Here is a 13,782-nt window from a genome sequence, read left to right as displayed (position 1 = left end):
TATATATACGACCAAGATGAAGGTATATGTACGTGTCCGTTGAGAGATGACACTAAATTAAACCTCGCTAAAAGAAAACCTAATGAAACCGTTTTCTTCTCAACCCTCACCTAGCTCGTCCGAAACCAAGCACGACCTAATTAAAGCGATTGCATGTATATAAAAAGTTGATGAGTGATAGATTCAACCTAGTTGAAATGCACATCAAGTAACATCGTCTCCTGAACCCCGCCATGCATACACACTGCTCTGACCACCACTGGCATGATCAAAATTGGGTGCAAACCCATAACTAATTGTATTCTAGTCATTTTTCCACATAGCGGCGACCAAGAGAGATGCATGAGAGACGATGACTAGGTGAAGCATCTCGCAAGACTAAGCGCTAGCTAGCTATATAGTTCATCGGGATAAGATTAAATTTTGCCGAGGAAAAAAAAATACTTTTGTTTATATCTTGGAGGTATATAGCATTATATATATTGTTTAATCGCGTCGTTTACATGGATGAAAGGGGTCTCGAAGAAAGGTAAGGTGTGATTTAGTTCACACATTTGTAACGTACGTGACGGGTAGCTAATAATGCTAGATCATATTTATTTAGGTGCAACCGTAATCAGATAACACACTGCTATAAAGTAATACCGGTATATTCAAACTTCGTTGTCACCGGTACTCGAGTGTGAATCATTATCGTTACCATTCACGTTACATTTCATTTCGTGAACCAAAAAACAGCACCCAAGTGTGTAGACGAGACCCACCAACTCTCTGACTTTGAAGTATTTGCATCTATCTAAGGCTGACGAGAGTGATTGAACATATATAGATGGAAACGTATACCCATCTCCCCAGCGCAGCGTGCAGTTTAGTCGTTTTCTTGTTTTCCTTTGATTCTACATGTATATTGTTTGTACGTGACACGATATTTGACTTGGGAAGTCCTTCGATATATCGGCTCTCTGGGTAACCATGCGCGCGCACCAGAACGATTCCTGCTGCCAGAATTATTGCTTTGTTAATCTATAATATATATATACTCTGGCAGAAAGGCGTGGCTAATTATTAATTTATATAAACACTTCGATGATCTCTGGAACAAATATTATTGGGCCAAATCCTCCCTCACCCAAAGGTAGCCCTTAATTAATATGGATCTGAACGCAGCACGTCAAGGGATCAAGACCTACACCTACCACTGCTGCTAGCTAGTATAGTCTCGCTGCGCACCTATATATTAATCAATAGAGGTGGTGTCTTGTAAGCAAGTTCAAGAGATGCATGAGGTAATACTGATGTTACATGTTCAAAAAAAATATAAACCCCCAAAGCTGCAAGTGCTAGCCCGCCACATATATAGGTGCACGCACGCACTCCTCTGTTCCTTTCACATGTTTTCCCTTTCAAAGGGAGAGAAAATTAAGCTTTGGAAGTTTGGCAGGTGTTGTAGAAAAATAACGCCGTAGTAGTAGTAGTAGTTTGTTGGACTAAGCATTGTATTATAATGCTGATGAGGCAGCAGGTAGCTAGCTCGCTCTACTACCTGTACCACCATACATACAGTTTTGTTTTCTCTCTAGGCCGGGAAGTTGATGCGTGATGGGTTTATTTATATACAAAAATAATCGTCTAACGCGTCACGTCGTCGTCGCTCGTAACCCCGTGGTGTCCAGTACATCTCTACTTGTACTGTGTTTGAATTACTTGTCTGATTTATACGCAAACATGTGGCACGTACGTACGTATGCCAATGACAGAGCTATGATGGCAAGAATTATTAATCCAACAACAATTAAGGAAGAAAATGTAAGCGTGTCTAGCTAATAGCTAGTGTCGTGAAGTAGGGCGACGACGTACGGAGCTAGCTCCTATTGATATCGATGGATCTCCCGCGCGCCCGGCCCCCTCACTTTTGCATATACAGTATAGGAGAGGAGTACAGTACACATAGCTAGGTCCGTCGTCCTTCCATCGTATCTCATACGTACGTGCACTAGTACTACTACTACGTACTAGTACTGTCCTACAAAACGTCAGCGTCGGGCGACCTCCGCAAGAGAGGCAGTTAGCTATAGCTAGCGGAGGTCAATCGATCGGTCATGCATCTCGATGCGCATCATGTTGCTGCTGCCTCTCGAATAATTCGCTAGCTAGGCCCTGATGTAAGGAAAAATTCCATGTATGTCACTAGATTTTATATTCATTCCTTGTACCACGGAGTGGCGTCTACAACTATATAATGGTTACCAGCTGCTAAAACTCGTTAAAAACAAGCTAATAATAATAACTTAATAGCTCTGGGAAATTAGTGCAGTTCCGCATGGCCAGACTTTTACATTGGTACACACATGCAAATTAAGGCAACTGATGAACCAAGTGTGACGATGGTATACGCACGTAGTACATATATAGGAGTGTCTATCAATATATATGATATATACTAGTTCGTGTGTGTGTGTAGATCGACGTGGAAACCTTACCCAGACCAGCAGGGGGCTATAGCTTCAGCAAGTTGTTTCTGTGGCTTATCCGATCATCGTTATCCAGATATCCTCCTCTCCTTACTGATCCTTAGCCAGCAAATTTTACATATATATATGGAATAAACAGCAGCGACGGCGATGGAGACGGAGACGGTGACCGTGACGCCGGACGGAGACGCCGAGAAGAAATACTGGAACTCTCTCTGTGCGTGCACTAGTGCTGGTACGACCGGTCCATCTTCCACGAGTCTAACCGACCGGCCGGTACGGTGCCACGGTGGTGACAGGACAGGAGTAAGGCTGCATAGCAGGAGATCCTTCAAGTTACTTACTAGCAGACTAGCTAATGAGCTAGTGTTGAGAGATCTTGGATATCGATGCCATGATGATGATGATGAGTACGTAGTCGATCCTCTCCTCCATGACCCGCGGTTCGTCAGCTTTAGCCGCCATTTAACTGCTGCACTTATCAGCTAACTGTGGTGGGGGCCCCTGATGCCTAATCATGTAACACACAGCGCCATCATTCTTCTTGCATTGCTTATAGTTTTATCCTCCTCCACCACCAGAGTCGATTCCGACGTCCCTCGTTTTTTGCCCCCCTCTTTTTTTCCTCTTCCATTTTTTTTTTGTTGCTGCTGCCTGTATATACCCGAGCGCATGTATAGTAAGCTAGTAGGAGCGCTGTCCCCCCCCCCCCCCCCCCCCCCCCCTAGCTTGTGGGGCCTCTTGTATTTTCCTTTTCTATTTTTCGTGGCCGATATATAAGGCCCGCCCCTAGCTCATGCGCTTCTTTTATACTCTTTTATCAGTGCTTTATTTATTACGTTTTTATTTGCTACAAAAAAGCATCATTTCTGCCCATCCAAATACACGCACTGTACTTAATATTTCCGAAGTAAATGAAGTGACGACTGACGAACCGAATAAAATAGATCGGCATGCCAGGAACAATGGTATTATCGTGCACGTAATATTTTTGCTGATATTTGTGTGCTAGACTCGTCACAGCTAGCAGTCCAACGGCAAAGAAGATAAGCACTTGATCACGGAGCCGCCGCCAAGCCGGCCGGATGCAGTAAAGCGTGCGTGCGTGAGGGGAGTTCTGATCCCAGAAGGCTGGCTGGCTGGCTTTTAGCCATCGTTACCAGCCGGCCGCCCGCGCTCTCTGCTGACACGACAAGACATGTCACCGCGTCCACACAAGCAAGATAAAGATAAACTTATCAAGGATGACCCGCCCAGCACAGCAGGTCTCTCTTTTCCGTCGAATTCTCTACCTTCTTGAGACATCGACAACTACAGCGGGCAGAGGCAGGCACACGTCGTTGACGGACACGTAGCTTTGTTTCTCTCCTGGTCAGACTCCTGCCAGCCGAACACATACGCGACAACAGTGCTAGTAGCTAGGGAATAAACAAAAAAGAAAAGGTGCAGCTAGCTTAAAGAAAGTGAGGCACGACCGCACGAGCCAGGGGACGGAGTTTAAATAAATAAAATTAGGCCAGACGGCTAAAGCAGCCGCAAAAGCCAAAGCCAAAAAAAAAACTCGTGAGCAGGACCAGGACACGTTGGTGACGCGTACCGCTTGTCGTCGCACGACACGTTGCTCTCCCGCGTCCACATAGGCAGAGAATTGTGGATAGAGCGGAACTTTCCAGGTGGACCGTCCGACTCGGCTGCCGCGCAGGCCGTCCGGCCTCATCCCGTGTCCATTCAATCCCACCGGATAGGACAAGCGGGGTGACACATGGTATCCACGTAGGCAAAAAAAGCGCCGGATAACCAACTCCGCCAAATTGCTGCGGCCACAAATAATACCATACACAATTGCTGCCTTGTGGGTGTCCTTGTTGCTCATATATAGAGAGACATACATGTTATTGTTGACAGGTCCCGGCCGGCCGTCTATATCGTCGTCATTGCTGTGCATCCCGATTCTAGGGATTTTAAGTCACTGCCCTATGCTGGCTAGATAAAAAGCGTCCCAATAAAAGTGCAATATGGTCTCTTTCTAAAACTTGATTGATGTAGTTTAATTTTCTAAAACAACGACGATATTTGCAAACTATCTCTCTGTAGTACCTGATGGATTAAAACATGTGTCAAAAATTCAGATATGGTTAATTACAGCGTATATTTAATGCGCCTGGCCTCTCGAGTAACTACGGATGTTTAATTATATATTTTCAGATCAAAAAATGTAAATCCTTCCGACCCCAAAAACTTCTGGGTACAATTTTTTTATAGCTCCTGTACTATGCATGCACACCACACGTATAGCTAGGCCAATGCACCACACGTATAGCGCTACTTGTCTTTTGAATAACAATATGGTATAGCGACTTTCAAAGGGTGTCCTCGGATCAAAGAAGTTTCTGATTTGGCTTCAATTTCCATTAGGCTAGGCCCCATCTAATCAGTAGTGTGTAACTGTATAAAACACATGTCTGAACCTCCATTAGACCGGTTCTCGCATTGGCATGCACGTCAAAAGGCAGAGAGGCTGCTATGTAAGTACTTATGAAGATAAAAGAAGTACTTGCACTGCTTTAATGTGATATTATTAGGTGCTCCATGCACATATTAGTCGTTGCCTTTAATGATTTCAAATTAAAGTGAGTAATATATAGGAAGCAGCTTCTGCATATTGTATATTACACCAATTGTGCCAGGGCCCCGGCCAAATCCTACATACATACATACATACATACATACATACATACATACATACATACATACATACATACATACATAATCGTCAGCGATAATTGCTACTAGAACTGAATTAATATATGTCGAGTTCAGAACGATCTAACTGTATATACTCGGTCGCAAATATTAATCTATTAATTACTCTCGCATGCATATACATTGACAAGAGTATATGGATCAGCTGCAACTGCAAGCTAGCTAGCTAGCTGCTCTTTGGTGATGTGTGTGAACCAATTTGGGTACACCTAATTCTATCTCTTCATTAGTAGTTATACTAGCTAGAAAGCAGTTGCATAACGGGACTCCCTCCGCCGATAGCAACGTACAGCATGCATGTGGCCTTCCTATCCACAGGTCACGTTAGCATTATAAATAATAAATAAAAAACCAACGGTTGGATGGTAGAGCAAGCCAGTTTGGTATTGCAGGGTTGGATATAACATACGAGAGGAGGAATATTATTATATGGTACCAACTTAACAGGATCGTAACCTGATATGTATACTCATACAAGTTAATTATATATTATTCTGTCTCAGCGCAGTTACCACAAATAATTGTAGGATTATTATTAAATAGTTTTTCTTTTAAAATGAATTATGATTTTTATATATAACTGATAAATTCAAACCAATCAATCTCATTTGATAATAAACCATGCACCAGCTCAAGTGGAACTGGTTATCTGAAAAAGGTGTGTGTGTGTACATGGGTGTATTGGAGTCCATGCATGGAGCACGTACCTAATATCACATTAAAGTGGTGCAAGTACTTCGTTTCTCTTCATTAGCGATTATTATTAATTTTAGGTACACCAAATACGCTAGTTTTGTCATCATTTGAACTTCGAGTTTCTCACAACAAATTTATGGAATCTATAAACAGAGTTGAAGCTAATAAGGCCACTTGCTATTATTGTTCGTTGACAAACATAGGATAGGAGAGCAACAAAAGTTAGATATATATACCACAAGGATGACAACGGTTAAAGTGACCTTGATTGTCCAAGAAAATAACTCCCTAATAGATGACTTGATGACAAAAGGTTATGCAACAACTACATATATCAAAGTCATAGATATTTCCGCATAACTACGCCACATAGCTAGGTAATAGTCAATTAATTAAGTCGCTCGCGTTGACTTCTAAACCTTTTAAAAAAAAGATGTCGTAAAAGAAAAACTAACACACGCGTGCCGAATGTTCTGTGAATAAGACATGCACACTCGCGAGCGACCAAACTACGTAAGGTAACCCGATTCGACGCGCCGCGTCCTCGGAATTGACCTAGAAACTTCCCTTTCATGGAACACCACCCCATATGGCGCCTAAAATTTTAAACACGGTGTTTATTTTTCAAAAGTTGTTTGGTATATATGATGACGATGAGCCCGCTAGTCACAAGTCACAACAACCTAGTGTACCGGATAACCTCAGGCTACCAGACACTAGGGGGGGCTCGTGACGCCAGCAAACGGCTCGTCAAATAGCTAGGTTGGCTGGCTGCTGCTGCTGGAGAGGGCCGGTCGGGCGCGGGCCGGGGCCATTTGATGTCTTTTTTTTTTCTTTTTTCTTTCAAGTGGATTGGATTGGACCGAACCCCCTGTCCGCCTCCTCCTCCGATGATGATGATCCTCGGCATCTATATAAGGGGACCTGCTGCCACTACTTGTTTCGCCAAGGAAACACACAATTCAGCACACGCACCACCAAAAAGAGGGAGAAGAGGGGATCTCGGAGAAGAGTCTTCGCCTCGGAGAGACGTGCTCTGCCTAGCATATATAGCCACGAAAGAGAGTGCTGGCCCTGCCGGCCTTCGTCTAGCTATAGCTAACTAGCCAGCAGCAGCGTGCGTGCGTGCGTTCAAGGCAGCAGAGGTAGAGAGGTTTTGAGAGAGAGAATGGCAAGCAGGCAAGGTGTAGCCGCCTCCATGTTCGCCACGGCATTGCTCCTCGGCGTCTTTGCATCCATCCCACAAAGTGATTGCCTTTCCATCTCTCTCTCTCTCTCTATCTATGTCTCCCCTCTCATCCATGCATGCATCTTGGGAAAAAATTGATTAGCTAGGCAGAGTAGTATTTTTGTTTATATACTCCTACATGCAATATTCATGCATAGCAGAAGACCTTGCCATGGCATGAATGAATAGATAAAATATAGGAGCGAGACAGAGAAGCTAGCGCGCGCACGCACGCACGCGCACACACATCTCTCTCCCATCAACAACGTCATGCAAGGGCAAGGATCCCTCCTTTCCTTTGGCCGTCCAAACCGCCGGGTCCATTGGGTGCCCGGCCGTCGCTTTCCTTTCTGCGTCTATTTTATTTTATTTTATTTATTTATTCTGTCTACTCTATTAGCTAGGTCGCAGCAGGGTAAACGGCGTCTCCTTCACTCGCCATGGATCACGTACTCCTGCGCCAATGGAACAGTAGTATTAGTAATTCGGTGATGTCACCCGTCACTTTCTTACGAAAACCATGCACGGGACCCAAATTTTGACTGCCGGCATGCATGCATGTTAACTTGTGGACTTACTGTATTTAACGACTACTAATGTTTTCTTCTTCTTTGCTTGCAAACCTTGCTTTCCTCACGTGCATGTTTTTTTACAGCAGAGAGAGAGAGAGAGAAAGTTACATGTGTCCAAAGAAAAATAAAGTTTGATAGGAAACAATGTCTTAAGCATATATATATATACTCTTTCCTAGGGAATTAATTAATATCTGTATCGATCACCTAGAAAACGATGTTTCTGGCCGGCTAGCTGCTGGGCTAGTATCTAAAAGCACAGAAAGCTGACGGCGAAACATGGAAGCTAGTAAAGTTACTACTGTGTGTGCGCCCCTTCTGGGGGCTGGGGCATGGCCATGCATGCAGCAAAGCTTGCAGATGAAGTCTGCCCTTTAATCTGTTCGGTGAGCAGCTAGCAGCTGCAGCACACGCGCGCACGTCACTTTAGCTTGCAGGTAGCACTGCTAGTTGCCCTCCTAATCCTCTTTCATTCGTAAACGATCAATCAATCAATCAATCATAAAGTTAATTAACCTGGCCGCCGCATGCAACCTATGTCTCTTCTCTTGCCATGCATGCGTGCGTGTAACTGCAAGCTTATTTTTCATCTATATATGCTGCCCGCGCCGCCGGCCGCCAGTCAAATTCAATTTCGTATATAAAATATATGATTCGATTCGATGCTGCGGCCTGACGATCGAGCTAGAGAAGCAGATGGAACGGATTTGGTGCAACCGCTCTCGTCTAGCTAGCTAACTAGCAACCAAGCGACGCAACAATCCAACCCGTCGCTGCCCACCACCTGGCCGCCGGCCAGCCATATCCTCCTTTTGCGTTGCGTCTTCCTCTCCACTCCATCATCGGTTTTTCGCCGGCCGGCCGTCGCCACACACCGGCCGGCGTCTTAGCTGCCCGTGTCTACGTACGGGTACGCCGGCCGGCTGGTGGTGCAGGACGATCATCGACCGATGCAGCACAAACAACCGACTCACTAGCATTAAGGATTATTAGAGGTTAGCGTACGTTAGCTAGCTAACGGCTTTGGCGATCCACATCGATCATACGTGGACTATCCAACGGTCGTGGTGCGGACGTTGGACCAAGAGCTAGCTAGCTTTATCCCCACAGTACACACCCCTGTCTCTGTTTCTCTAGCAAGCATCATGCATGTGGTCCTCTACTTCTCCATCTCTCCCTCTAAGCATACTGTATGTTCCATTTCCTAAGTTGACTAATTAATAATAGTGTCATACTTGTTGCATGCAGTCCTGTTGAAAATCTTTTACCGATCAAATGTTGCACGCCGCAGTACGCACCAGCAGAGGGGTCAAAGTTGAGTCCGTTGTTTAAGGTCGTTGCTCTGGTGACCGATCGAGCGAGCTAGCTAAATTCCACTCGCTCTGATCCTAGCTAGTTTCTTGCACGCAGCGACAACCCCCAGTCCGGCCAGAGATTAAAAAAAAACTGGTTTCACGTAACATCAGCAATAAAGAGTCCTCCAGAAATACAGAGAGCGAGAAGGAATAAGCAAGGTTTAGGAGGAGTATGCATAGATACAAAGTTTCAGTTAAATGTCGCTTTCCTCTAGGGTTAGGAAACCAGTGGATCGTCGGGTTTCCTTTAATTCTACACGCACCGCCTCTTCTCGCTGCGACCTGCTGCTTCTTGTTCAGTTCTAGTATTTTTATTAATTTGTACACTTTCTTTCGTTTCTTTTTCCTTGCTTGTAATTGTAATATTCCATTCCATTCACCGTATTTTTACTGCATGCTTAATACTTAGAAGCTAGGAGTGGCAATTAATTAATGTTCCTTATATGGGAAGTCGATAGTGATACAGTAAATAATAAATTTACCGTGGTTAATTAATCAAGTAATAATAAGGCCCATTAGTAAGCACGGGATTAACGTTAATAAGACGAAGCGGAGAGAGGAGAGGGAGGCGGGTGCAGTGTGTGGCGTGCGAACAGATAAGGCTTTTTCTTCCGAGTGTGTGGGCAACGGGAGGCTATAGAGACTGACATCTTCGCATTGTGTAGCACGACATTGTTCATCCAAAACAACCATGGACTTTTTTTATTAATAATAAGACGAAAGCATGATATATTGGTATCACTAGCATTAATTATGATTAACTAATAAGTATTGGTACGACGTATGTGCGTTTCGATCGCAGGTGCTGAGGCCATCGGGGTGTGCTACGGCATGAGCGCCAACAACCTGCCGGCGGCGAGCACGGTGGTGAGCATGTACAAGGCGAACGGCATCTCGGCGATGCGGCTGTACGCGCCGGACCAGGGCGCGCTGCAGGCGGTGGGCGGCACGGGCATCAGCGTGGCCGTGGGCGCCCCCAACGACGTGCTGTCCAACATCGCGGCTAGCCCCGCGGCGGCCGCGTCGTGGGTGCGCAACAACATCCAGGCGTACCCGTCCGTGTCGTTCCGCTACGTGTGCGTGGGCAACGAGGTGGCCGGCGGCGCGGCGCAGGACCTGGCGCCGGCCATGGAGAACGTGCACGCGGCGCTGGCGGCGGCCGGGCTGGGCCACATCAAGGTGACGACGTCGGTGTCGCAGGCCATCCTGGGCGTGTACAGCCCGCCGTCCGCCGCGGAGTTCACCGGCGAGGCGCGCGGGTACATGGGCCCCGTGCTGCAGTTCCTGGCCCGCACCGGGTCGCCGCTCATGGCCAACATCTACCCGTACCTGGCCTGGGCATACAACCCCAGCGCCATGGACATGAGCTACGCGCTCTTCACCTCCTCCGGCACCGTCGTGCAGGACGGCGCCTACGGGTACCAGAACCTCTTCGACACCACCGTCGACGCCTTCTACGTCGCCATGGGCAAGAACGGCGGCTCCGGCGTGCCGCTCGTGGTGTCGGAGAGCGGGTGGCCGTCCGGCGGCGGCGTCCAGGCCACGCCGGCCAACGCGAGGGTGTACAACCAGTACCTCATCAACCACGTCGGGCGCGGGACGCCGCGCCACCCCGGCGCCATCGAGACCTACCTCTTCTCCATGTTCAACGAGAACCAGAAGGAGAGCGGCGTGGAGCAGAACTGGGGGCTCTTCTACCCCAACATGCAGCACGTCTACCCCATCAGCTTCTGAAGAACCGTTAACCGTACCGATCCAAGCTAGCTGCTAGCTGGCCCTGGTGGTGGCTCCGACCGACGACGGACGACGACGATCGACCTGCAGCCGTATGTGTCGATCCGGCCGTATACAGATGATAGTACGTAGCATGTATGTATATATATGGTATATGTGGGCTTGCTTTGCGACCGCTGGGAGTGAGTATCCGATCCAATTGGTACGGTAGCTACTCCCAGATGCGTACGCCGTGAGTGATGCTGAGTACGTATTTTATATGTATATGTTATACACATCGAAAGGGATCTTTCGGAGACGACGCGCGCGCGCGGTTACCGTATATATTGATAAATACGGTAACGTCGTCGTCAATTGGTCGATGATCTCCCTTCGTAGCTATAGTAGTATACAGAGAGAGAGGTTGGTGATGGATAAGATACACATGCATGTACATTATCACGCACCGTATAAATTAATATACGGTTTTTAATTAACTTGAGATAATTGTACGCGTACTTCAATCAATTCTATCATCCATTTCCCTGGTTCCAAAAAAATAGAATACAACTTTCGTTTTTAAGAAATCATCAAATGCTTCTAAGTTAGATTAAGGGTTTACAAAAAATATTAATATTTATGATCTAAACATATATTAGATGAAAAGATGTACTTTTTCTATAATAAATCGATTTGGAGATGTAGATATGAATACTACTGTTTATTACAATAAATTTAGTCAAGTTTCAACTACTTTAACAGACCGCGGGGCCGCGGGGGTGAACGTTTGCATGCATGGCTCGGCGCCGACGTCATGGTACGCGGGCGGATGTGCCGGCCCCGCCCGATGACACCGGGCCATACCGGCGCATGCATCGCCGTGCTCTCGCGTGCGCTGAGCGACAGCGGCCGGAGGCGGACGGCGACGCGAGCCGGAAAGCTAGCGCCACTTTTCTGGAGGAATTATATATGCAGGGAGACGACGATGCGGTCCGATCCACTCGAACGTACGGCGAGAGAGATAGGGCTGTCTCTCTGTACGCCGTGGTCGTCCGCGCGCGTCATCCATCCGTTTGTGGATATGTATACTTACATGCACATCTCTCGTCCAGCTAGGGCTGACTCATCACCTGCGCACTCAACCATGCATCCTATCGCCCCGCCCGCCCGCTATATATGTGCCTGCGTAAATTAAAATTCCTCGCTAAAAAGGTTTCGATTCTCTTCTTCATCTGAAAACAGATCGAACAGCCTCAGCCCTCTGGTGCCATGAGATCCCACTTGCACGTACCGCGCGCTTTCTTTCTAGTATATATGCGACGAATTGAGAATACGATTCCTTCATCTTCATGTGGACAAGTTGAAACTAGCTAGGGTATACAACTATACATGCACGCACGCTGATGAACAAATTGAGCCGCTTCTTAATTTCAGTTCAGTCAGGCTACCAGATGATGATCTTGACAGGATTCGTTTTAAAATGGTTCCTACCGGAGCCGGCCGGCCGGCGCGGCAGGTACGTAGTAGAAGTAGCCTCTCAGTATGCTTTAATTAGGCTCGTCACCTAAACCTTAACCAAACGACGTAGGACACTGCAGTACTGCTGACCGAGGTGGACGCCGCGCCACACACCGGTCCATTCATCCGTCGCCTCGGATTGGTTCTGACTGCCCATGCCCGGCCGCCGGCCGTGGAAATGTTGGTGACTGCGTGCTGTGTGCTCAACTGTCTGAAAAGTACTGTACGTACCTTGTGTTCCTTGTTGACTTTTGGGATCGAAAGCAGCTGGACTGGAAATGCTCACACACACTTTCTCTGCGCCGTTGCAATCCGCGGCGGTTATGCAAATTGACAGACGTACTAATGGCCGCTGCTACTGCTGATGCTCGATCCGTCGCTGGTTGCTCGTAATTAAAGCTAGTTCGTTTGGGTTTTTTGCCGTTTTGCACTTTCTCTCTGGCGTGTCATCGCAGTTTCAGCTTCTGTGAAAGGGATCGCGCGCTGGACACGAATGGGCCCTGGCCGGGTTGCTATGCACTATTATATATATATAATGATTTTGTGTCTTTTATTTGGATTTCAGTGATTAATGACATCAATGGATTATTGTGACTAACGTGTATTTTATAAAAGTAAATTGGGTTACGTCGTAATAATAATAGAGATTTATTAGGCTCATATGGTTTTCGTGTCCCTACGAATGGTATTAAATTATTGATTTTCAAAGGATGAGTAAGAAAGTTAATGGTTGACTAGTTTTACGTGTCGACAAAATTGTTGGACATACAAATTAGCAAGATGATCTTTATTTTTTTTTCTTTGGCAGTACCATAAAGAGACACCGGTTAGTAGCATGACTTAAGTAAGTCTAGTGACGAGTGCCGATACACACCCGTAAAATCTAGTAATAGATACCCTTATGGAAGAAAAGGAGTTACTTAACACCAGCGTGTTCGATGTGCACCGTACTTGGTGCACCATACATGACACCTAGAGAACATTGTAGGCGAGTGTGAGGCTTTTTACTCACCGGACATATCCAGTGTATCATAGGATATAGTATCATACAAGAAATTGGGAGAGGTTGCAAATGATTGAGAGGCTAAGTGAAAGGATCAAGATGTCCAAAATTAGGGATGAATTAGATTTCCCTATTTTTTTTACAATTTTAATCCTACACACAAGCCCAAACTTCACCCTAAGTGTCTAATAATGTGAGAAAGAGTTTGATATTCTAAATGAGCAATTTGGTTCAATAGGGTGTAAATGAGCAATTTGGAGGCTAGCACGTCGGACCAATAGGGTGGCACATTGGAGCGTCTGACAAGATTCAATGGTCGGCTTCCTCCAACGACTATGTGATGTGGCAGTGGTTCGATGGTCTCCGGACCTTCACTGTGGACGGTTCGATGCCCCTCAGAAGTTAGAACGGTCACCTGCTACAGTCAGGGTTAGACGGTCCGGTGGTGCACCAGACCGACACT

General features: G+C 46.4%; 1 protein-coding gene across 1 annotated transcript; it reads left to right on the top strand.

Annotated features, from left to right (window-relative positions):
- The first annotated feature begins 6,886 nt into the window (after nt 1-6,886).
- On the top strand, nt 6,887-11,293 carry LOC100282076 (lichenase-2). The gene is made up of 2 exons (NM_001154989.2): nt 6,887-7,177; nt 9,888-11,293. The coding sequence occupies exons 1-2, from the start codon at nt 7,099-7,101 to the stop codon at nt 10,817-10,819; spliced, it is 1,011 nt and encodes a 336-aa protein (NP_001148461.1). The 5' UTR covers nt 6,887-7,098; the 3' UTR covers nt 10,820-11,293.
- Nucleotides 11,294-13,782: the final 2,489 nt, after the last annotated feature.

This window comes from Zea mays, chromosome 6, assembly GCF_902167145.1.
Source record: "Zea mays cultivar B73 chromosome 6, Zm-B73-REFERENCE-NAM-5.0, whole genome shotgun sequence".
NCBI lineage: Eukaryota > Viridiplantae > Streptophyta > Magnoliopsida > Poales > Poaceae > Zea > Zea mays.
This window is presented reverse-complemented; position numbering and strand designations above follow the sequence as displayed.

Bases quoted from the DNA above. Each gene is read 5' to 3' on its own strand.
- LOC100282076 (NM_001154989.2), top strand. From the start codon at position 7,099: ATGGCAAGCAGGCAAGGTGTAGCCGCCTCCATGTTCGCCACGGCATTG. The intron at 7,178-9,887 runs GTGATTGCCTTT...TTTCGATCGCAG, and splicing joins CTTTGCATCCATCCCACAAA to GTGCTGAGGCCATCGGGGTG.